This window comes from Schistocerca nitens, chromosome 3, assembly GCF_023898315.1.
Source record: "Schistocerca nitens isolate TAMUIC-IGC-003100 chromosome 3, iqSchNite1.1, whole genome shotgun sequence".
Taxonomy (NCBI): domain Eukaryota; kingdom Metazoa; phylum Arthropoda; class Insecta; order Orthoptera; family Acrididae; genus Schistocerca; species Schistocerca nitens.
In genome coordinates, this window is record NC_064616.1 from 799,075,165 (window position 1) to 799,099,219 (window position 24,055).

At 38.7% G+C, this 24,055-nt stretch overlaps 1 protein-coding gene across 2 annotated transcripts in view; it reads right to left on the bottom strand.

The window, feature by feature from the left end:
• Nucleotides 1-24,055, bottom strand: part of LOC126248823 (mitochondrial glutamate carrier 1-like) — a 199,389-nt gene that overhangs the window by 63,135 nt on the left and 112,199 nt on the right. For both annotated transcript variants that reach the window (XM_049950235.1, XM_049950236.1), the window contains 2 exons: nt 12,034-12,168; nt 11,680-11,735 (listed from right to left, as the gene is read on the bottom strand). In XM_049950235.1, the coding sequence (XP_049806192.1) occupies nt 11,680-11,735; nt 12,034-12,168 (191 nt within the window). The remainder of the gene's footprint in view (nt 1-11,679; nt 11,736-12,033; nt 12,169-24,055) is intronic.

A 24,055-nucleotide genomic window follows, 5' to 3' on the forward strand; every position in this document is an offset into this window, starting at 1 on the left:
ATTCCCAAATTTCCAAAAGGCCTTTTATACTGTTCCTCCCAGGTAGCCTCTAATCAAACTGTGTGTTTATGGAGTATTGTCTCAGTTGTGCCACTGGATTTGATACTTCCTGTCAGAAAGGTCACAATTCGCAGTAACTAACGGAAAGACATCGAGTAAAATGGAAGCACTATCTGGTGTTCCCACGACAATGTTACAGGCCCAGACTGGTCAACAAGTGACTGAGTGAAAGCCTTAGACTCACTTAGTGATTTTACACAGGACCAGAATTTTCTCAGGCTCTCAGGAAGATCTATTGCTAAGATATAACTGTGGTAGTTTTAAGCTTCATGAATTGATATGTTTACAGACACACGAATTGCTATTTTGCCTGTCATCATTTCCGCATTCTCTTTTGAACTGAGAGTGCAACAGCCTTTGCTTCCTCAGCATTTTTCAAATTTTGCTGTAAACAATGATGAGTCTTTTCCATTCTTATTGCACTTACTAAGCACATACTTCTCAGTAGTATGATTCACAGTCTGCTTGAACTTAGACCATAATTCCTCTACATCCACTGTACAGGAACTAAATTATGTCAATTCACTGTGTAAGTGGGAAGCTAAAAACTATCTGCTCTTTCGAGCATAAATACTCTCCTAGCCTTCTTGATTGATTTTTTAACTTAAGTAATCAAAGTCACTATGACGACATTACAATCACTAATCCCTGTCTCTATACTGATGCTGTTGATCAGGTCACGCATGTTTGTAGCTACAAGGTCTAAAATATTTCCACTGCATGTGGGCTGTCAAACCAGCTGCTCAAGAGTTTTCAGAAAACCGTGTTCAAAAGAACTTTGCAAGACTGTCAGTCTATACTCCCTGCAATGAATCCATAGATTTACAAGTGTATGCTCAGTAGGTTAAAATGCTTCCAACTAATACTGCACAATCTGCATACTTCGACACTATTGACTGAGACTTTCTGCCTACGACTAAAACATCACAGCAGAATCATGTGGCCAGTAAAAATATCCAACACTTAACTTTATTTCACCTAGTCCTTTTATACATGACCACACAACTTTACCGACACACTTAAATTCAACATCAAGAAGATACAACATTCTATGGGCAGTCAACATTTTTCACTCTATGTCTTGTATGCACCAGAATCAAAATGGGTAGCGAAAAGGTGAGCACTTGGGACATTCATTCAAGGAGTTCCAAATGGAGCTGACAAGCATTACCGACTTGTGCAGCATCATAATTTAATGCAAAAGCTACCAGACGCCCATCAAACAGAATAGAACCACATTTAAAGAAAACAGAGATATATGGAACGTAGAAGGAGACCCATCACTATGTCTGTTAAAACCATACTGCAGGATGCAGCATGTTGCTGGCTTCAGGAAATATTTCTATTAGTACCAGATACTGCCAACTAAAATAAGAAAAGAAGAAGAAACAATCAGAACGGCAGATTTTGATGTGAGCTACGATAAAACTTCTTTTTTTTTTTACCAGTACAAATGTATTCACATGTTTCACATCAACAGAAAGGCACTGAAATAGTGTTGAAAAACACCCTCCTGCAATGTCTCGTAGTGGATTTTTTTTTAACAAATCAAGCAGTGGTTGTACGTATTATGAAGATCATTTAAACCTAAGAATCCCAATAGGTGAAAAGGCACTGGGCAGCCTGCAAACAGTTCTATGAACATGTCAGGCAGTTTTTCATTAACTTGTACTGGGTCCCACAATTTTCTCACACCCATCAGCTGATGGTGGTTACAATGAAAGGCTGCACGAGTATCATATGCACAATTCAACAAGTCCACAGCATTCCTAGTCATGGGATGTTACATTAACAGAATACACCTTTTAGTAGGTGGAAATAATATCCCAACAAGATTTTAAACATACTCTCTGGGGAGTTTACAAAATGACATGGCTATGATACATGCTCATTATGAAATCCCTTGACAAAATACAACGCATGTTGGAGAGGTCTGTAAGTGGTCAAGATCCACGCAGATTTCAGTGACAGCTATGGACATGACATGGTTTCTTATGTGTCTTCTGCTTCACTGAGATGTTAAACTACTATGAAATATTGAAAATACATCATGCTAAGTACCTATTTCATGACCATTGCCCTGTGAATGCATATTCAAGAGTAACATTATGTAAAAAAACTGATATCAAGTCTTTTAAATGCAAAATCATAGGAAAAGAAAGAAGCACCAAACATGAGTATGCACTCTGGCACAGAAATAGAGAGAGAAAGCTTGCCTTTCGTGTGTACTTTTTACAAACATGCCATTTGGTTCTGATGTAGCCTATAATAACTGTTAAACATGCAGCGGCACTGTGCAAGGAAGCATTCAGCATTGCTTGTGTTCAGCAACAGCATTTGTATGCATTGAGCTACATCAAAGCATACCAAATTTGAAATGCTGTTTTGTGCAGAGAACCTTGGGCAAATTTTGATTCGTAAAAACATGAACTACTACGTGAAGTACCAACCAATTATCAGTATTGGGTGAGATATGCATTAAAAAGTAACGGAACCATATATTTGATAAACAAAGACTAAATCAGCCATCATTCATTAAACTTCTTATATAGCCTACCAGAAAACAGCATTAGCTGCTGGAATGGGTGAATTTGTGTGTGTACCAAATTTAAAGCATACAGAAGCACTCCACACTCAGCGCGAAAATGTTATCTGATCAGTTGTCTAAAGTGTAAGGTCATTCTGGTGCCCCTACTGAAATGACTAACTGAACAAAATCATGTAACACAGTTGTTATCGCTAAGTGTAAACCACAACAATGATGATGATGGCCATCACTACTACCAACAATAACAATGGCAATTGCTACTGAAACACACATCATTGTGGGCCAAATGTATCTTATTCCCTCAATAGCCATTTTCATTTATTCCACAGTCTCTCTTTCCATGGGACATCAGAGGAAGTAAGTGTGTTTCAGGTTCACAGCTCAAAGATGATTTCCCAGTCATTCACACCTGGCAGTAATTTTTATTTGGTGCTCTGACATGATACCTTTAGCATTATGGTGTATGGAGCTCCTCAAGGACCAGGGAACAATACTTTACCTCATTTAGTGTTACCCACATTATATGCTTTTTGTATAATTGCAGCAGTTTGTGAGACTCCTATGGGGCATACAAATGTGCATAATAAAATAGGTTTCATAACTTGGCTGCAAACTATCTTTTGAGTAAACTAGCCTACATGGTTTTGTGGATAACTGTCAAATCACAAATCCTCAGTGTTTGATTCCCACTAGGCACAGCAGTCTCCCTGACATTTCACCCAACTTTCACCTGTGGCACTATATGACAAATTCCACACTGCATCAGAACTTGAATTGTTGGTCTCTCTTTAACTGATTGGATGTGTCAGTTTGTGGGCCTCCAAACAGAACTACACCCAATAAATCACTGCACAGTTCAAATCAAATTTCTTAACTTTTTGTTAAGAACTGTATGAACAAAAGTTTTTGCTGTATACTGACTGTTGATTCCTCCACTACTGGCTATAGTATTCTTAAAACAGTCATTTTCTCTGCAATAAACAGAAACATTTAATACAACACCAAGTGTAATTTGCTTTTATCATAAAAGCAGTGAGAGTTGCTTGAAATAAGAGTATTTGTATTCGACTGTAACATTGAATTTACATTTGTGACATGACATTATTAACAATTAACTGGAACAATTTATTTTCAGCTGATACATTTTGTAATTCAACTGTTGGTCACTTCTAAAAAGAGGATGGGAAAGGGGGGAGGTTCACTGACAGACGAGGTATGTAAAGGCCAACTGCTGACAGTTTTCTCCTCTCATTCAAAAATGAGAATTTGTTCAGGAAACACACATTGCACAATGTTTTTGCTCCAGCATGGAGGGATACGCTTCAGTAGACTGATGGCTTGTCTGCTCACTGATGCATCACAGTGGGTGTATTTATGGTCAATAAATATTTTTTTCCAGATTACAGTCACCTGCTTACCGAGTATTTGTGTTTGTTACTCAGGATACATGTGATTTAGTGAAGAACTTTGGGTTGTTTACATGAATGTAGATGCTGCAACAGCAAAATAAGAAGTTAAACAACTCCATGGAATTACATCAGGTTTTGCAAGTACTTTATCAATTAAGCTTTTACTTAACTCCTGGACTTACTTTTTAGTTTTAATTGTTGTCAGGACTGCCCCACTGCTGACCTATATTAGTCAAAACAGTGCCGTGAAAGAAGATTTCAGATGATGACAAGAACAAACATTGAAACATACAAAAAGAATCTTCCTGTCATTTCTACAGGGCAAAGAAAAAAATGCCAGACTTGGCAGTCGGGAAATGATTCCTCATCCCAACCCAAGAGAAAAGTGAATCCAGCAAAATCTAGTCCTGCTAACCAGTTTAATAGAAATAGATTAAAAAAAAATCATGGTTCTGACAAAGCTGTAACTGCATGCAGTGTGGCCACAAACAGGTAGCATGAACCATGCACTTTGCTGGAGCTATGACAATGAGGCAATATCATGGGGAAAGGATATGGGTACTTGCTTATGTTCGTGCCAACTTGAAGTTAAAGTATCAAACTGCATCCAAGTTATACCTCCACAATATGGTATCTTACTTATTTCTTTGTTACTGTTATCTTTATTTAAACATAAAGACATAATATGAACTTCTTACAGATGTAAACACTGTTTCGCCTGTGACCCAAAAACACCAATAGAAAATAATAGTTTATACAGTTCAATTGTCTATATCCAATAGGTACAAAAACAATATGTAGGCTACACTATATTGCACATTACGCTAAGCACAACAATTCCATTCAGTATCTTTGACATCCAAGCTTACCTTCACAGAGCCACTACATACATGTATGAGCAACATTCACTTCAGAGAATATGTTCAAAGCAAACACCTTGCATTTGCAAACACTTCAACACTTGCTGGATTGTCCTTTGCTGGACCCTACACAACATGTGCATCCACCACTGCCGAAGTGGCATGCATGCAAGCCGTTGGATCATGTACATCCAAAGGTGGAGTACTATAAACTTGTTTCTTTAAATGTCCCCACAAATAAAAATTTGTGGTATTAAGGTCCAGAGAATATGGAGGCTAAACCATTGGACCTCCACAAGCAATCCATTTCCCTGGAAATACTTCATTTAAATAGTTACGCACATTCATTTCAAAGTGTGGCAATGAACCATCATGCTGAAACCATAGCTGTTGCTGAACACCAAGTATAACATTTTCTAATACACCAGGCATCATATTGCAAAGCAATGGACGACACAGGGGTGCATTCAACTTGTCTGGCAATTGGCAAGGAATCAAAAGTACTCTTCTCATAATTCCAGCCTGTAGGTTTATGCAATGGTGTTCCTGAAAGCTACCTTCACGGATGATGTGGGTTGTGTACCGACCAATAATGGCTGTTAGGAAGGTTGAAAATACCGTCCCGAGTGAAGCTAGATTTGTCAGTCCATATCACATAATTTACAAAATGTTTGCTATCTTCCACTTGGTGCAAAAGTAATTCACAAAACTGTACTCATTGAATTTGGTCTTCAGGCCACTGGTTTGAGTTGACATGTAATGATATGGATGCAATTCCTCATCTTGCAACACTTCAATGGCCAGTCTTTGCAATCTCTGGAACTGCCTTGTAATATCACAAGCACTTTGCTGAGGTCAATGGTTTCAAGAACCACATCCTCTGGCTTTGGAGTACATGTTGCCCTTGGATGATGTCTACCCATTACTTGTGGATGAAGATTACTGGTTTCTCGAATGCATTGTTCCAGGTGATAAAAAAACATTCTTACTGGGATGGCAGCTTTGAGGGTATCATGTACCTTACATAAGAGCAGCAGCAGCTGCTGCTGCTTTGTTATTGGATCCACAAAGCATCAAAAGCATATCCGACATATTCATCGTTTGGTGTACTCCATCGGGTGGATGCTCTACATCAGTTTGACAGGACCAGTCATGTTTATGCACTGCACAGTTGGTAGACAAATGCATGCAGTTTTAATGGACCCCACTGTCATGTGACAGTAGCCTGTCACATGACAAAATGACGTTCTGCCTATAAATGACAAGAGCTAGTGAACAGACAAAGATTCAAACCATATCTCCAAGGTGGATGTGAGCTTCATGGTCCAGCAGTCTACTCAGTGAGCTACATGAACTGGTAAGGTAGTGTAGGGTTATACACATTCCTCTGTACGTTCTCATGTGCTGCATGGTGCGACAGTATTGCCAGCTCCTCATTTTCATTTTCACACGTGTTTTCGAAATGTGCCCAATCTGATTTTGCTAGATAAACTTCTGTTTAGAATCTGGGTGATGAATCACATGTCAACCTCTAAATGTGGCGCCTTTTCTTCCTCCCTGTACAGTCTGTTCAAAATTACTTTAGGACTGACAGCTATGACTGAAGTGGACCCGTGAGGCCCATTCAGGAGGCACAGCACATTTTCTGCTATTCCTATGAGGTCAGTAGCCTCAGCAAATGCCTGCAATTGAAAAACCTTCACCCACACACTAGTCTGTGTGCTTCAGATTCAGACTGCTTGCTGTTGTGTGGCCTGGACAATGTAAGAAACAAGTTTGTCAATAGTTATGACGGGGGAAATTTGACAACATTCTTTCAGCCTATTTTGACATTTTAATAATGTCATAATTATCAACTAAGTCCAAATGGGAAACTCCCCATTGTACCCCTTCAGATTTAGTGGTAAGGTGGCCTATTGGCTAGCCTATCAAAAACCGAACACAGATCAAGCATGAAATACAGGAAGAGGTGTACTGAACTGTGGAAAAAAGAAGCAAAATAGAAACAGTGAATGGTTGAAGATCAATATGTGCAGCATATAGTGAATCTGAATGACCGTGGTGTCATGGGCATGGTGTTTAACTGTGAAGGGGGGCAGATCCAGGTTCAAATTTCCCTCTTACATACCACACCCCCTCCCCCCACACAATTATGAACAGTCCATATGCTCACTGACATGTCTGTTCGCTGTATTCAAACTTGTCTCTGTATCAAAGAGTAATGTCCGTTTGCAACAGTGACGTGTAACAAAGGTACCTCCAGATGTATGTACCTCACATTTATTCTATGCAAGTACCACACATTATGCCTCTTGCATTCCATTTTGGAAATTTTGACCAATTCCTTCACTGTAACATAGTTCACACCCATTTGTTGTTTTCCTTGCTGTGTACGAGGCACCTCTTCTATATATGACAACTGCCAAGACTACAGAAGGAGAACAGGCGTGTCAATGGCCAGACAGGCAGTTCATAAATTTGTGGGGGAGGGAGGGGAGAGGGGGAAATGGGGCACGAGGAGGTTTGAACACAGATCTCCCGCTTTGCAGTCGGGCACCATGACCACACAGCCATGACACCATGGTTCTTGCTAGTCACTTGATGTTGCACATCTTGAGCTTTGACTCTTCACCATTTCTATTTTGCTTCATTTTTCACAGTTCAGTACACCTTTTTCCTGTTTTCATGCTTTATCTGGGTCCAGTTTTTGACAGGCTATCCACTGGACCATCTTACCACTAAGACTGAGGGGGTGCAATGGGAATTTCCCTTGCTAGGGATTCAGTCTATATCACTATTTGCTATGTAACTACTGCAACAATGAATACCCTTTTTTTTATTGCTTTTGTCCTTTCTCCTCCTACTGCTTGACCTATTTAAGGTAAGTTTTCTCACCATGATAAACACACAAAAATCTTATTTCTTGTTAGGTTATAAACAAGTAGGCTGATCAGAAAACTTAAGAACAGGTTAATTATAAACCTAATGATCTGTTTCTCCTAAGGAAATTATACGGGCACCTGCATAGTATTTGACGCACAAAGGGAACATTGTGCATCAGATTTAACTGAAACTATCTTGTGTTAGGAAACTGTGCTAAATTCTGGTTTGAAGCACATGAAAATATGATGTATTCTTAAGATTTTGTTGACATAGTGTGTTCACATAACTTTAATAATAGAAAGGTTTCCTGCGTATTGAAAATTCAATAAAGGCATTAGGAAATTCATTTTCCTAAGCCTTTGGTCTGAATAATTGTTGCCATAAATAAAACTAAAATGGAAACAGAGTAGCTCTTCCAGAACACAATGATGCCAGTTCCATATCTGGATTGAATAGTATGCAAGTTTGGGAGAGGTGAATGATTGATAGATCATCAAGTGTTCCATGCAGGATGTGGTAACACAGATCCGCACGTCCATGTGATCCTGCCAAACTGTCAATACTAAAGTAATTTTGAACAAACTATTATTATTATTATTTCTTTACTTTCTCAGACTTTTTAGAAGTCTGGTTAAGAATGGAGTGACGCGGACCTTTATCAAGCGTCACTTCCTTTTTGCTGTACGGTACATGTTATATTGCATTTAGGAACTTTCGGGTAATTGAACATGTATCAATAATTACGGATTTCTGTAATTGTATATATATGTTTGGATGTAGCTGTATTGCATTGATGTATTGGTGGATATTGTGTGGTATGACTCCTGTAGTTGATAGTATAATTGGTATGATGTCAACTTTATCCTGATGCCACATGTCTTTGACTTCCTCAGCCAGTTGGATGTATTTTTCAATTTTTTCTCCTGTTTTCTTTTGTATATTTGTTGTATTGGGTATGGATATTTCGATTAATTGTGTTAATTTCTTCTTTTTATTGGTGAGTATGATGTCAGGTTTGTTATGTGGCGTTGTTTTATCTGTTATAATGGTTCTGTTCCAGTATAATTTGTATTCATCATTCTCCAGTACATTTTGTGGTGCATACTTGTATGTAGGAACGTGTTGTTTTATAAGTTTATGTTGTAAGGCAAGCTGTTGATGTATTATTTTTGCGACATTGTCATGTCTTCTGGGGTATTCTGTATTTGCTAGTATTGTACATCCGCTTGTGATGTGATCTACTGTTTCTATTTGTTGTTTACAAAGTCTGCATTTATCTGTTGTGGTATTATTATTATTATTATTATTATTATTATTATTATTATTATTATTATTATTATTATTATTCTGGATTTACAATGTGAGTACATTTTTCCAGCACCTATTCTAGATTACAGTAAGTCACTAATTATTGTTCTCCACTCTTCTCTATTTGTCCATAAATCTTCAGGAATGTTTTTCTTCCTCATTGCTGACTGAACTCCCTGTATCCATGTATCAGGTGGTCGTCCCCTTTTTCTTCTTCCAATTGGTACCCAGTCGATTACGCATTTTGGTAGCCTTTCCTGTTCCATTCGTCTGATGTGTCCATACCATTTAAGTTGTTTGTGCTCGATGAAATCAATAATTGAATTTTTACATTTCATCTTGTCTCTGATTACTTCATTTCTTATTCTTTCTCGTCTTTATATTCTTGCTGAACGTCTCCAGAAATCCATTTCTGTGGCTAATAATTTTGATTTCAGTTGCCATTTTGTTGTCCACACTTCTGAACCATATGTAATAATGCTCCTAACTATTGTTTTAAAAATCCTTATTTTGTTATCAGTTGTTATGTGTTTGTCCCAGAGAATTCCATTCAATAAAGAGATTGTCGTCTTTCCAGAATTTATTCTTGATCTAATTTCTTTGTCCTGTTTCCCATCATTTGTAATTTTCACACCTAAATATTTATATTCCTCAGTAGCTGTTATTGTTCCCATCCCTTCTTCTAATATTAAGTCTCCATTCACTCCACCAATTACCATGTACTTTGTTTTATTCATGTTTACATTTAGACCTGATTTTTTATATTCTTGAATCAATTTTCTGGTCATATACTCTATGTCCTCATAGTCTTGGGCTATAATCAGTTGGTCATCTGCAAATTGTAACGAGTATATTGTTCTATCATTTATTGGTATTCCCATAGTGTGACATTTTTTCTTCCAATTCTGTAAAGTTACTTCTGTATATATTTTATACAATGTAGGAGAGATGCTACATCCTTGACGTAATCCTTTTGTGACTTGGAATCCATGTGATAGATATTTACCAATTTTTATTTTTGAAATATAATTTTTATATAAATTTTGAATTGCTTTAATTATTCGTGGATTTATTCCTATTGATATTAAAGCTTTCCATAAACTGGATAAAGGCACACTATCATAGGCTTTTTCTATAACTATGAATACTAAATGTATAGGTTGTGCCCGAACCAATTTTTTTTTTCAATAATTTGTTGTAGGCAAAAGATATGATCAATTGTTGATCTTCCAGCTCTAAAACCTGCTTGTTCTTCAGCCTCCTTTTCTAACAAATATTTAATAATTCTTCCATATAATCTACTGAAGATATTGGTCACTGTTACTCCCCTATAATTTTTACACTCATCTTTCGCTCCTTTTTTATGTATCTTTATGTGATAAAGCTTTCCATCTGCAGAGTAGTCTCTGTTCAATTGTACAGTAGTATAGCTTCAAAATACTCTAGTAATTTGAGGAAACTGATATCGGTCTCACGAAACAAGTGGCAACCCCAGCTAAATTCCTTATGAAGGGAGTAAAATGAAATCGACACAATCTTGATGATGACTGTTTACAGCAATTGCAAGGATAGTACAAAAAGGAAGGGGGAATGTGTTGCAAGCTATTCAAAAACAAATAAAACTGGTGCTAATTTCACAACCAATAGAGCTACAATAGCAACTACTACTACTGCTGCTGCAAATTACAGGCAACTAAACAGGAGTTTTCTAAAATTTAAAAAGGACTCCAATAAGCAATTCTACCTGAAGTAATTAAATGAAACACTCTGTAGTGCTGTAAACTTGGAAATATACCAACTACAAACATCAAACATCATGCTGCATTAATTAGAATAAATGCCCATGAGATCCGTGTAGTACAAGACATTTAAGAATGTACTTTAGTTAGGGATCAGGACACAATTTAAAGAGGAAAGATTGTGAAGTGACTATGTAGGTTGAGTGGGTTGCAGAATTACATTTGTGAGGACGGGACTATTTGATTTTGGGTAATTTCAAAATTCTATCCAACTTGGCAAATTACAGTGGTTACCGTAAAAAATAAATACAAGATGAAATTCATGATACCCACTGAGTTGTAGCAGCAAACAATAGGGAACCTGAATTACAATTTTGTCACATCCGTATGTAGAAGAGTAAAACTGCTATATATAAACATCAGTTTTCATTGGAAGTGTATGGAAACTGATAAAAAATATTAATCTAGGTTTTACTTGTCACTAATAACATTCCATACAAAGTGTGTTTTGATTACTGATACTTGATGCACAACTGGTTCTTCGTTCAGAGGATTGCTGAAAATCTGTCAAAGTCTGTTAACTGACTCCAGAATGTTTAATTACTGGAACACATGAAAATAAGGGTCTGATATGTACCTAAAAATTAAGAACTACTTCATCGAATATCATTACAGTCATGAAACCACCACCTGCAGACACTTTACTACTATGTGTTATAGCAATCAGCCCACAATGATGAGGACAAGGACACTTCTACAGAAACACAAACATGGAGACAGAGAAACATATGAGCTTCCTAAAGTTTCTAAGCTAGAAGCAAAAAAGCAGAACCACATAACAGCACAGTGACTGATGACTGACTCCTACTCACCTCTGTACATGCCAAAGTAACCTTCTGCTTTGTACGTCTTTTTGAAACAATCCAACCTGTCAAAACAATGTCAATGAAATGTGACATGCACACACACAGTTGTTATTAACCATGTTTAGTTTTCACACATTACTGAATTCACATATACGGGCCTGACATGAAACAAACTGTCTAAATTCAATGTCACTCTGTAGTACATATTACTATAAATAACTGTGCAAGAGAAGCTGTTGGTGAATATAACATGCACAGACATTTGTACTTCTGTGATTATTGTTCAGTAAATTACAGCATGCAGTGAATACTTCATCAATTTCTCATTCTTAATGTAATTAGATAGTAAGAGCTACATACATTGAACTATATAGACGTTCTCCATTGGGACCAATCTGCTGGTTCTGCAGACGTGTCTTGACAAGATCAAGTGGAAAAACACATGAAACTCCAATTATTCCAGCAATTCCTCCATTTACAATTTTTGGCACCAACCTGAAAACAATAAGAAAAGCTGTCAATAGGAACAATTTCACCCTCTGTGTAATTACACGTAATTTGCCAGAAATTATTTAGAGGAATCTACAAAATACATAATAGTTTTTATGCCAAAATCTGAACAAACATTGTCTGATTTCGGAATTCAGCATTTTGTTCTTGCACCACATAATCTGATAACAGGTCATATAAAACCATTACCGCAGCATTGATAACCAAATTGTGTAATACAAAATAACCCAAATTTTGTTCATTGTAACACATTGGGGGAAACTGTGTTACCATATACAAACAAAATGCCTGAAATTGTTACAACCAAAATCACACAAGCTGTACCCGTGACTATCATTGTTTTCACAAATTATATTGATACCTACTTGGCATTCCTCTAAAGAAATGCATAAAATCAATCAGGTTTGATGTGAGCTACAGAATTAAATTCTACCATAGTTTGGAAATTTCCGCCTTCATAAAGGTCAAAATTTATCAGCTGTTCTTCCTATGAAGACAATTTATAATTTCAGAAGGGTAACAACTACTACACCCAAAAATCAATTGTCTGTTAATTCAAAAGACTAAAGCATAAAGAAAAATTTCCTGGTACAACTGATGAATAGTGGACTACATATGAAAACTTTTTTTTATAATAATGTCTCCATAACATGAAGTGAACTGTGCGATTATGAACTAGAACAAAAATTACAATACGTTAAAATCTTGGGATGCTTAGAGTAATAGGGATGAAATATTACTACAAATGCTGCAGTCTTAATATGGTGATTAGTATAATGAAGTGCTTTGTTGGTCCTCTTTTCGTCTTTCTATGCACATGGATGTAGTGAAATACAGGACAAGTTAAGTAATGGGTGCAAGTGTTCAAGGGGAGTCAAAGTTTTTAGTTGCCATCTAAAATAAAATACAGTAATTTAATTAAAATTTTGTTTGTTTGCAGATACATGTCTGTGGTCCTGATACACACTGAAATCACTGAGCCACAATCACCCATCTGAGGAAGCAGCAGAAATGTTGCACATGTTTCGAGTCGGTCAAGATCACTTCTTTATCTAATTAATCACTAAGAAGAAGTGCTGGATGTAAAGCAGCACAGCAAGCAGTGGAAATGTGGATTCAGTATTTTTAAAATAAAAATAAGGTGGAGGCCCAACAGTCATTGGGAATGGTGATGAGTTTTCTTAGGACTGTCACGGTGTGGTGCTAACCAATTATGCACATAAACAGCATATCACCACAGGAGCATACTTCTGAAATCTCCTTATGAGGTTACTGGAGGGTGTCAGGATTAAGCATAGTGGCAAGCTGTCCACAGGGGTGTTTGTCTTCTGTGACAATGTCCCAGTTCATTCTGCACAGCAGAACATAGTCACAGATAGTGCTTATTCACAACTAGTGATGTCTTCTTTCTTCTGATGAAGAAACTATTGAGTTCAAGGCATTTCCAGAATGATTTTCTAAGTGAAACTTTTTCTAAATAGCTGGAAGGTAGACTCCTACAGTCTAGGTCTACCAAGCTGTGGATAACTGGCATAAATGTACTACACAGAAGAGTGAATATCCAGAGACAGACTAACCCAATCACCAAATTTAATTGCCACTGCTGAATTTCTTTGAGGGTTGTATTAAATACTTTTATTCCCCGTATACATGGATCTATAAAGCTAGGATTCTGCAATACTGCAATAGAGGAAAGTCGGTTGTGCTCAATGCTGGTAGATGACATCCCATTAGACCATTAGGGTCATAAGCAATAGATGTATGCACAAGTAGCACCCACATCTCAGGGTACTTTAGCACTAGCACACCCATCTGACTATTTGGCAGTCTCCACACCAGGTGGTAATTCTACAGCGACTTTGTGAAAAATAGTAAAGGGTCAGGTTATTTCAACCTATATAAAATGACATCTTAACTTCAACTCACACTTTACTATAGAGACTATGCCACATCCATGTACTGTATAGAATGATCACACTGGCCCTTTTAACATATCTGCCCTACAGCAGTCAGTAAGTTACTTTCATGATTGCAGATTGATGACTTTGGCAAACTCATTCTACTCTAACACAGTAATTTTTTTTTTATTTTTTTTTTTTACATTTTAATCATTCACAATATAAGTTAATACAAATTACTTTTCAATTGGTCTTCCTAATGGGTCGACTGAAACTGCTTCTTAATGCTTATGATGCAGAAAACATTTATGAGTTTTTGAGATGTCAAGTCTTCATTTCACTGAGAACAGCAGCTCAACTGGTGGCATAATCATGTAAAAGCTTTTCAGCAGAGAGCCTTCTTATACTACTTAATCTACACTTCTGATAAAAGTTTGCATTGGGCATGGAAACCAGTTTCAGGCATTTGCCTACATTTAGTAAAGCATCAGCACATACAACTACTGCCATAGCATTTACAAATGAGAAAATAAACAAAATCAACACATAGGCCTATTATGGAATACAATAGTTCTAACAAGGTTTCCCAACAAAAATATATCAATTTATAACATTAACTAAATTTTCTGTCGGTGCTTTGGAGATAATAATAATAATAATAATAATAATAATAATAATAATAATAATAATGAAAGTTCCCAATGTTCCGCAAAATTGCATTCATTTGGTCACGACACAGGTTTCAGCCTTTAGGCCATCTTCAGGTGACAAATGAATGTCACAAATACAGATAAAATGACGAGAGACTTGCACATATATTATTTATACAGAACGTACAAAAAAAAAAAAAAAAAAAAAAAAAAAAAAAAAAAAAAAAAAAAAGACACGTAGAAAAAGAGAAAATCCTCACTTAGTGTTAAACCAGTACACTCCAATTCTTTAAAGAATCATACTCCCATGTATAAAACAGCTTCAAACAACTTTTTTGAAAGCCGATGCATTTAACTAAAACAGATGAACACAACAATCATACAAATTTAGAGAATTGCAGGAGGTACAAGAATGAAAACTTTCTAGTCCAAAATTCAGTGTCTTCGCAATACACTTAAAAGAGAAAGTAAGGAAAAATATTATCTTAGCTGCTGATTTTAATGTACATGTGATGTGATAAAACGGCTCAAACCAGTTTATTGACTTAATACAGAACTCTTTTTTTTAAACTAATTTTTTGTGAATTCACTAGAGAATATGCCCATTCAGGTACTTTTACAGACAATATCTTAACAAATTACGTGATTTGCCAGAGAAAACAACTTCTGTTTAGACTTAAGAATTTCTGACGATTCTGCATTGTTTATTCAGCTGCCAAGAATAAACAAACCATGAAAAACTTTTGTAAAAATAACTTGAACCTGTTGTGTGACAAGATATCTGCAGTAAAATGCCCCACAGATAATAGTGTGTCAAGTACTTCAATAAATTTCTAAGAAGTTTTCATGAGGCATTCAATGAATCATTCCCACCTATGATCTGGCACTGAAACATCAAAAATAAGAAACTGCATTACACTAGGCTTAAAACATCTAGTGTGATAAAATGACAGCTACATAAAGAGGTGAAATAGAATAAAAACCCTGACTTAACTATGTGGGACATTACAAAGTTGTATTTAAAAGTGTTGTTAAAACTGCCAAAAGAATGTCAAATGATAAGTTCAGTTTAGGATATAAGAATAAGTCTATGGCAGCATAGTCTGTTATTAAATCTGAATTAGGTACAACAGTAAACCACAAGGAAATTTCAACAATTAAAGAAAACATCAACACTATTTTGAGCCCTGCTGAAATATCTCAGTGCTTTAATAAATTTCTCACAAATGTAAAACAAAATCTATTGTAGATGTGATTACTTATCAAAACACTGTAAATCTGTTTGGCCTGGCTCAGAATACTGACCCCCTTCTAATATTTAATAAAATCCCCCCCCCCCCAAAAATCAATTTTTTCCTTAAAAAACAAACACACACACACTTGAGAGTGGGATCAAATACCAAAAAAAGTAATTAAATTTGTATATGCTGGAATAGCACACCTTCGATCTAAATAATCATTTGGTCATTTGTGCAAGCCAACTTCCCTAATGCATTTAGGTATGCAGATGTAAAACCACTGCACGAAAAAGAATAAAGGGAAAGTACAGAAAATTAGCATCCTATCCCCCCAGTGTCATCGAAAGTATCTGAAAAAATAGCTGCAGTCCAGATAAAATTTTTTTCTTGAAACACAATGTTACTCTTAAAAAACCACCAGCTCATTACTGGACAAAAAGCAATGAAGTGCCAGGTGTCTCCTACAACCTTACGAAACCATTCGAGTCAGGGAATCACTCCATGCTGCTTCATACACCAGACAGATATGGCATTAGACAAAATACTCTGCAGTGGCTGAAGTCTTATCTGACAAACAGGAAGAGTTTCATGTAACCAAAATATCTCTGAAAACTCTACCAACAGTGTCTGTTAATAGAATTTTACGTACTGTACATGGAAATGAAAGTCTACAATATACTCAAAGGACTATAGATGTACAGAGCATGGAGATAGGGTCACTGAAGTGAAAACTACATGACACCTGGTGGAAAAGTGCTACAACTCAACCGAGGAATTTATGAATGATGAGATGATCACTTGAACCAGGCAACTATTTAATGTAGTGTTGTGTGTAATACTGCATGCATAAAACAGCTGTCTGGAAAATTTAGACATGAAGTACTGGAACATCACAAGAAAAACAATTTGACAATATTAGTGTGTTCAACATAAACATGTTCTGATAAAAACAGTTCTATACAACTATGTATATCATAAGGCAAAAATTGGCATGTCTCTTGTACAGTATGTTCAGATGATCTGTAAAACGTATGTTATGACATGAGTGAAACACACATACAAAAATACAAATGTGATTACGTTACAAATGAGTTGAATATTTTAAATTATTCATTTAAGCAATAATTTTTTTTTAAAAAGGTTTGACATTTAAGCGAAAGCAAGTTTTTCATGCATCTCAATGTTTATGACGTCCTTCCTCCTGAACGATGTGTCGACAATGACAATTTTGCAGGTACATCCACTGATATACAGGGTGTTACAAAAAGGTACGGCCAAACTTTCGGGAAACATTCCTCACACACAAAGAAAGAAAATACGTTATGTGGACATGTATCCGGAAATGCTTACTTTCCATGTTAGAGCTCATTTTATTACTTCTCTTCAAATCACATTAATCATGGAATGGAAACACACAGCAACAGAACTTACCAGCGTGACTTCAAACACTTTGTTACAGGAAATGTTCAAAATGTCCTCCGTTAGCGAGGACACATGCATCCACCCTCCGTCGCATGGAATCCCTGATGCGCTGATGCAGCCCTGGAGAATGGCGTATTGTATCACAGCCATCCACAATACGAGCACGAAGAGTCTCTACATTTGGTACCGGGGTTGCGTAGACAAGAGCTTTCAAATGCCCCCACAAATGAAAGTCAAGAGGGTTGAGGTCAGGAGAGCATGGAGGCCATGGAATTGGTCCGCCTCTACCAATCCATCAGTCACCGAATCTGTTGTTGAGAAGCGTACAAACACTTCGACTGAAATGTGCAGGAGCTTCATCGTGCATGAACCACATGTGTTGTACTGGTAAAGGCACATGTTCTAGCAGCACAGGTAGAGTATCCCACATGAAATCGTAACGTGCTTCATTGAGCGTACGTGGAAGAACATGGGGCCCAATCAAGACATCACCAACAATGCCTGCCCAAACGTTCACAGAAAATCTGTGTTGATGACGCGATTGCACAATTGCGTGCGGATTCTCGTCAGCCCGCACATGTTGATTGTGAAAATGTACAATTTGATCACGTTGGAATGAAGCCTCATCCGTAAAGAGAACATTTGCACTGAAATGAGGATTGACACATTGTTGGATGAACCATTTGCAGAAGTGTACCCGTGGAGGCCAATCAGCTGCTGATAGTGCCTACACACACTGTACATGGTACGGAAACAACTGGTTCTCCCATAGCACTCTCCATACAGTGACGTGGTCAACGTTACCTTGTACAGCAGTAACTTCTCTGACGCTCACATTAGGGTTATCGTCAACTGCGCGAAGAATTGCCTCGTCCATTGCAGGTGTCCTAGTCGTTCTAGGTCTTCCCCAGTCGCGAGTCATAGGCTGGAATGTTCCGTACTCCCTAAGACGCCGATCAATTGCTTCGAACGTCTTCCTGTCAGGACACCTTCGTTCTGGAAATCTGTCTCGATACAAACGTACCGCGCCACGGCTATTGCCCCGTGCTAATCCATACATCAAACGGGCATCTGCCAACTCCGCATTTGTAAACATTGCACTGACTGCAAAACCACGTTCGTGATGAACGGTAACCCGTTTATGCTACGTACTGATGTGCTTGATGCTAGTACTGTAGAGCAATGAGTCGCATGTCAACACAAGCACCGACGTCAACATTATCTTCCTTCAATTGGGCCAACTGGCGGTGAATCGAGGTAGTACAGTACATACTGACGAAACTAAAATGAGCTCTAACATGGAAATTAAGCGTTTCCGGACACATGTCCACATAACATCTTTTCTTTATTTGTGTGTGAGGAATGTTTCCTGAAAGTTTGGCCGTACCTTTTTGTAACACCCTGTATACAGCGTTTTGGGCGAGAGGGCGGGGCTGAAGGATAGTAGTATAGTCATTGTCGTAATGCGAAAAGGGAGCGATTTATCTGACGTCCGCCGTGCGGTTAAAGGCGCTGCAGTCTGGAACCGCAAGACCGCTACGGTCGCAGGTTCGAATCCTGCCTCGGGCATGGATGTTTGTGATGTCCTTAGGTTAGTTAGGTTTAACTAGTTCTAAGTTCTAGGGGACTAATGACCTCAGCAGTTGAGTCCCATAGTGCTCAGAGCCAATTTTTTTATCTGACGTCCCAAAGGGCTTGATCACTGCTTTTCGGGCCAAGGGTAGAAGAATTTCCGAAACGGCTATGTATGTAAATTGTTCCCTTGCCGCTTTGGTTGAAGTAAACAGTGCAATGAAAAATGACGCTATGCAAAACAGGTACCGTGCAACTGTGGTGCACCACGGCCATAAATGACAGGGGTGACCAACGGCTGCGGAGATTTGTACGGGCGAATAGCAGCTGACCGCCCAGAGGAACTAAGGCGCTATCAAATGTGTCTCCTCAACGACCTTTCAGCGAACGTTGCTGTCTGTGTATGAGCCTCCGCAGCAGGCGCCTGGTTCCGCACCTGTCTTGACTGCTGTGATGAACAGAGGCTGGAATTTGCACGCCAATATCGCAACTGGACGTCTACTGAGAGGCGACAGACAGTCTTCAGATCAATCACGTTTTACGTTCCATCATCAGACAGATGGCTGATACGTCTGAAAGCAAACATCCTGCAACAATCCGTCGGCGTGTTATGGTCCGGGGAATGTTTTAGTGACATACCCAGCGTGGTTTCGTCATTCTGGAAAGCGTAATGGATCATCACAAGTACCTATCTATCCTTGGGGATCACGTCCACCCCCACGTGCACTTTGTTTTTCCACGGCAAGGCAATGCAAAGCGTGACACAGCTCTGTACGTGCGTGGTTCGAAGAGCACCAGGATGTTTACTGCACTCTTTTTGGCTTACGCCAGCGTGTGTCTCAAGTGTAGTCTTTGTGGATGGCATAAATTCGATGGAACTTGTTTCCGCTTGTTTTTTAACGGTACGCCGTTCAGTACAGACATGCGCAGCAAGCAGGAGTTTTCACGTGTTCTTATCCAGTCTGTCAGATAACGGTTAATTTAGTGAAAAGTGCTGCATGTATTTGCGTTTTACGATGCGTCCTCGTAACATATTGACGCATTTTGTACTTTATTTGGATGGTGTATGTGACTTGAGGCTGACGCGAGCATTAGAGGCTGACCCAACTTTTATTCCTTTTACTGATTACTACTTCTGTGCTTACAAAAGCACGTAAGTAATTTTTCGTCTGTTCTAATCAATGGCTCCATTGTAAGACATGTATATATTCTGTTAGTGGTATGTTTAACCAGTGTGTAAACTGTGTGCAGCTGTTACCCACTTGAAAATGACCAAAAGGTTGAAACTGCAGTAGTGAATTTTTAATAAACGCACAGTCAACTGCAAAAATCAAGTCTTCCACAGAAATTACTTCATCCTCCACAACCTACTTTTGAAATACAATCGTTTGGATTTTCAACGACGTATTAAGGATAGGAAGACTCCGCTGACAAAGTAACGACAAATTCGCGTACAGATCACACTTCAACGCGGATGGGTGCTGGAAGCGGATGTAAGCAATCTCGCACAAACACTTCTTTCACAGCGCAGGCAACACCTAAAAAACTTTCAACTTTATTTCTATGAAAGAAGAGGTAACAAACTTTTAAATTGTTTTACATAGCAGAAACTGAAATTTTACTGTTGCAGGTTACGAAGTACTGTCACTCAATACTACTTTGAACAGTACAGTACGGCCCGAAACCAGAATACCCAATAGCATTTCACGGCGTTTGGGTCACGTCACGTGGTGTACCCCGCTTGCTACTTTGGAGAATCCAAATTAGATTTCATCGTCTTTTGTTGTATGTGTATTTTAACTTGCATGTAATGACCGTATGCAGTTTCAAGGCAATGTCACATTGAACTTTTATCACAAACGTCACTTAGTACGATTTGTTACAATTAAATGTCAGTTAACGATGCACTAGCAGTAAAAAGTCTTTAGGAGATCTTAAGTAAACGATACTAATGCAGATCGTCGTATGTAAACGGCGCGGTCTTCTGTTAGACATACGGTTGTGGTGTCAGAATGTAGGTTCGCGCCCTGCTGTATGTTAACATTTTTCTTTTTTCATTTTCGCATTTGTAACAGGTACTGGTTCTTTCTTATTCACGAAACAGAATACTATTCTGCAATATTCGATGTTATGTAGTAGTAGCAGTATTTACAAAAAGTTACTTCGATACTGTAATTTCGGTCTCGTTGAAAAACGATTGATGAAACTCCTGCAAGTGAAACGACCAGCAATGACATTTATATTCTAGCTTCTTAAGACTACTTTGCAGTTATTCGTAATACATCGCAATTTCCGAGGGTGTGGTTACCAGGAACCTAAGAGTACAGCTTGAACATGACATTTATATTCTTGCTTGTCACAAATATTTAGCTGTGACTGAATCGTTACCAACACTTTCACAACTTCAGCGATCAAGACAAACATCGCATCACACAGCAAGTGATAATGAATCTTGAGCGAAATGGATAATGGACATTAAGGTTATGTTGTCTGACCTGGGATTTGTACAATAATTTCCTTACTTTACGTTTAACACCCTCCTAAATGATCATTTAAGGGCAAAACATACACTTAATTTTAGCAAGCAACGCTATTCGTCAAGACAAGTGTTCAATACACTGACTGCTACAAATTACAAAAACGTTTTCGGAGATTCTTTACAATAGTTGAATGTTCCAGAAGCCGAAACCAAGCAACACGAGCACTCACGTATTGAGTTTTATTTCCCCTGCCCTTGTTCACAAAATCAACACCAGTGAAAAAATATACTATTCCATTTGGTGATAAATTCTTCCCATAATATTGCACATGTAAAAATTCTGCTTCCATAATGTCTGCCACAGTGCCCACAGGACGCCGAAGATAAAAATGTCTACGCCATACTGCACACAGCTTCATCTGAAATGAAGAGACCCTGTTGGCTCTCGATACCCTGAAATGCCATCTGTTGTTCTTGTTTCGGGCCAAGCTGTCCCTGACGACATGTGGCACGGACAGAAATGATGTCGACACGGACCAGAGTTCTGTAGCTCTGTCTCTGGACACCACCCCCCCCCCCCCTCCCCCGTATAAACGAAATCATTTGGACATAAGGCCAATGGCACTAAAAAATGGCTCCGAGCACTATGCGACTTAACTTCTAAGGTCATCAGTCCCCTAGAACTTAGAACTACTTAAACCTAACTAACCTAAGGACATCACACACATCCATGCCCGAGGCAGGATTCGAACCTGCGACCGTAGCGCCTAGAACCGCACGCCCATTTCAGCCGGCCCAATGGAACAGTTCGGTGAAATACCGACAACAGGGTTGTATCTGAACTGGCACAGAAGTAAACTACCACGTAAGCGCTAACTATTGGCGAAATTTCCATACTTTTACAGCAGTTGAGCTCAACTGTAGTAGAACCTGTAGCGGCAGTACACAACAGTAAACATACAAACAAATGCCGTTGTCAATTAAGTAAGTACTAAATCAATGTCAGTGTAAGAATTTCCAACTCATATGAGCCCAAGGTGTGCTTCTTGAATTAACACCACATATGACACCAACTGCCGAATTTTGGATTAAAAAACATCGTCTTTGAGTGAACCGATGTGTCTCAAGCTATTACCTTAGATAAAAAGAAGAACTGGAAACACACACGAGAGAGAGAGAGAGAGAGAGAGAGAGAGAGAGAGAGAGAGAGAGAGAGAAAGGGGGGCGCCTAGCTTTCAATATTATGAAATAACTTCTTTGAAATAATGTATACACCCAACAGTACTATGAAGTAGGGTCAAACCGAATGTGGTTGAGCCGTTTTAAACGGACTGGCCTTGGGTTCGGGAAGACGGAGGCTCTAATTCCCATCCGGCGACCCTGATTTAAGTTTTCCGTCGTTTCCGAATATTACTTCAAGTAAATGAAGGGTTGGGTTGTTTTGGGTGAAGAGACCAAACTGCGAGGTCATCGGTTTAGGGATGGACGGGGAAGGAGGTCGCCCGTGCCCTTTCAAGGAACCATCCCGGCATTTGCCTGGAGCGATTTAGGGAAATCACGGAAAACCTAAATCAGGATGGCCGGACGCGGGACTGAACCGTCGTCCTCCCGAATGCGATGGGTTGGTCCCTACACTAAAGACCACGGCAGACTACTTGTTACACCCGTGTGAAACTAGACATGTAAGTACGTAAACGACTGTATATGTGATTTTTTTTGTACTTAAACTGTAATATCGCAACATGTCGAATACTGGCATCCTTGTAAAAGCGAGCCACGGATGAATAAAACTACTGATACCATAACAGAGCCTCCTCGACGCAACTACAGCCAGCCCCGGCTGCAGACACCGCAAGGGTGACATCATGGCGTAATGCGCCCATATGTCTGCACGAGGCGACAAGCCACATCTCAGCATGGCCACCGGACTGCAGATCCATGCACGGCTCATCTCTTCACTAACGAATCGCATTTCACTCAGTAACAAGGTTACTGTGGTTACTTTCCTGTGTGCGGGCTAGACACACAGACCATCTTCGAATAACCTGCGCTGGTCTTAGAAATGCAGTTTGAAATTAGCGCCAGCACATGTGTGGAGTTTACAGCCTTAATGCTTATGCACATCCCAATACAGGTGCAAAATGAGATTATTCCTTTCTACAACTACAAACAGAGCGCTCATCCTCAGAGGATTCCTCTCACGGACAAATATCTTAAAGTGCAGACCATTCTGCGTCTACATCCTTACGCCATTCTCTAGTAATTCGCACCAGCGCTAAGGATTCTACGTAATATTTTGTTCACATATGGAGCGAAGGAAAAAAAAAATAACTGTCTCTACATCTACATCTACATCCATACTCCGCAAGCCACCTGACGCTGTGTGGCGGAGGGTACCCTGAGTACCTCTATCGGTTCTCCCTTCTATTCCAGTCTCGTATTGTTCGTGGAAAGAAGGATTGTCGGTATGCTTCTGTGTGGGCTCTAATCTCTCCGATTTTATCCTCATGGTCTCTTCGCGAGATATACGTAGGAGGGAGCAATATACTGCTTGACTCTTCGGTGAAGGTATATTCTCGAAACTTTAACAAAAGCCCGTACCGAGCTACTGAG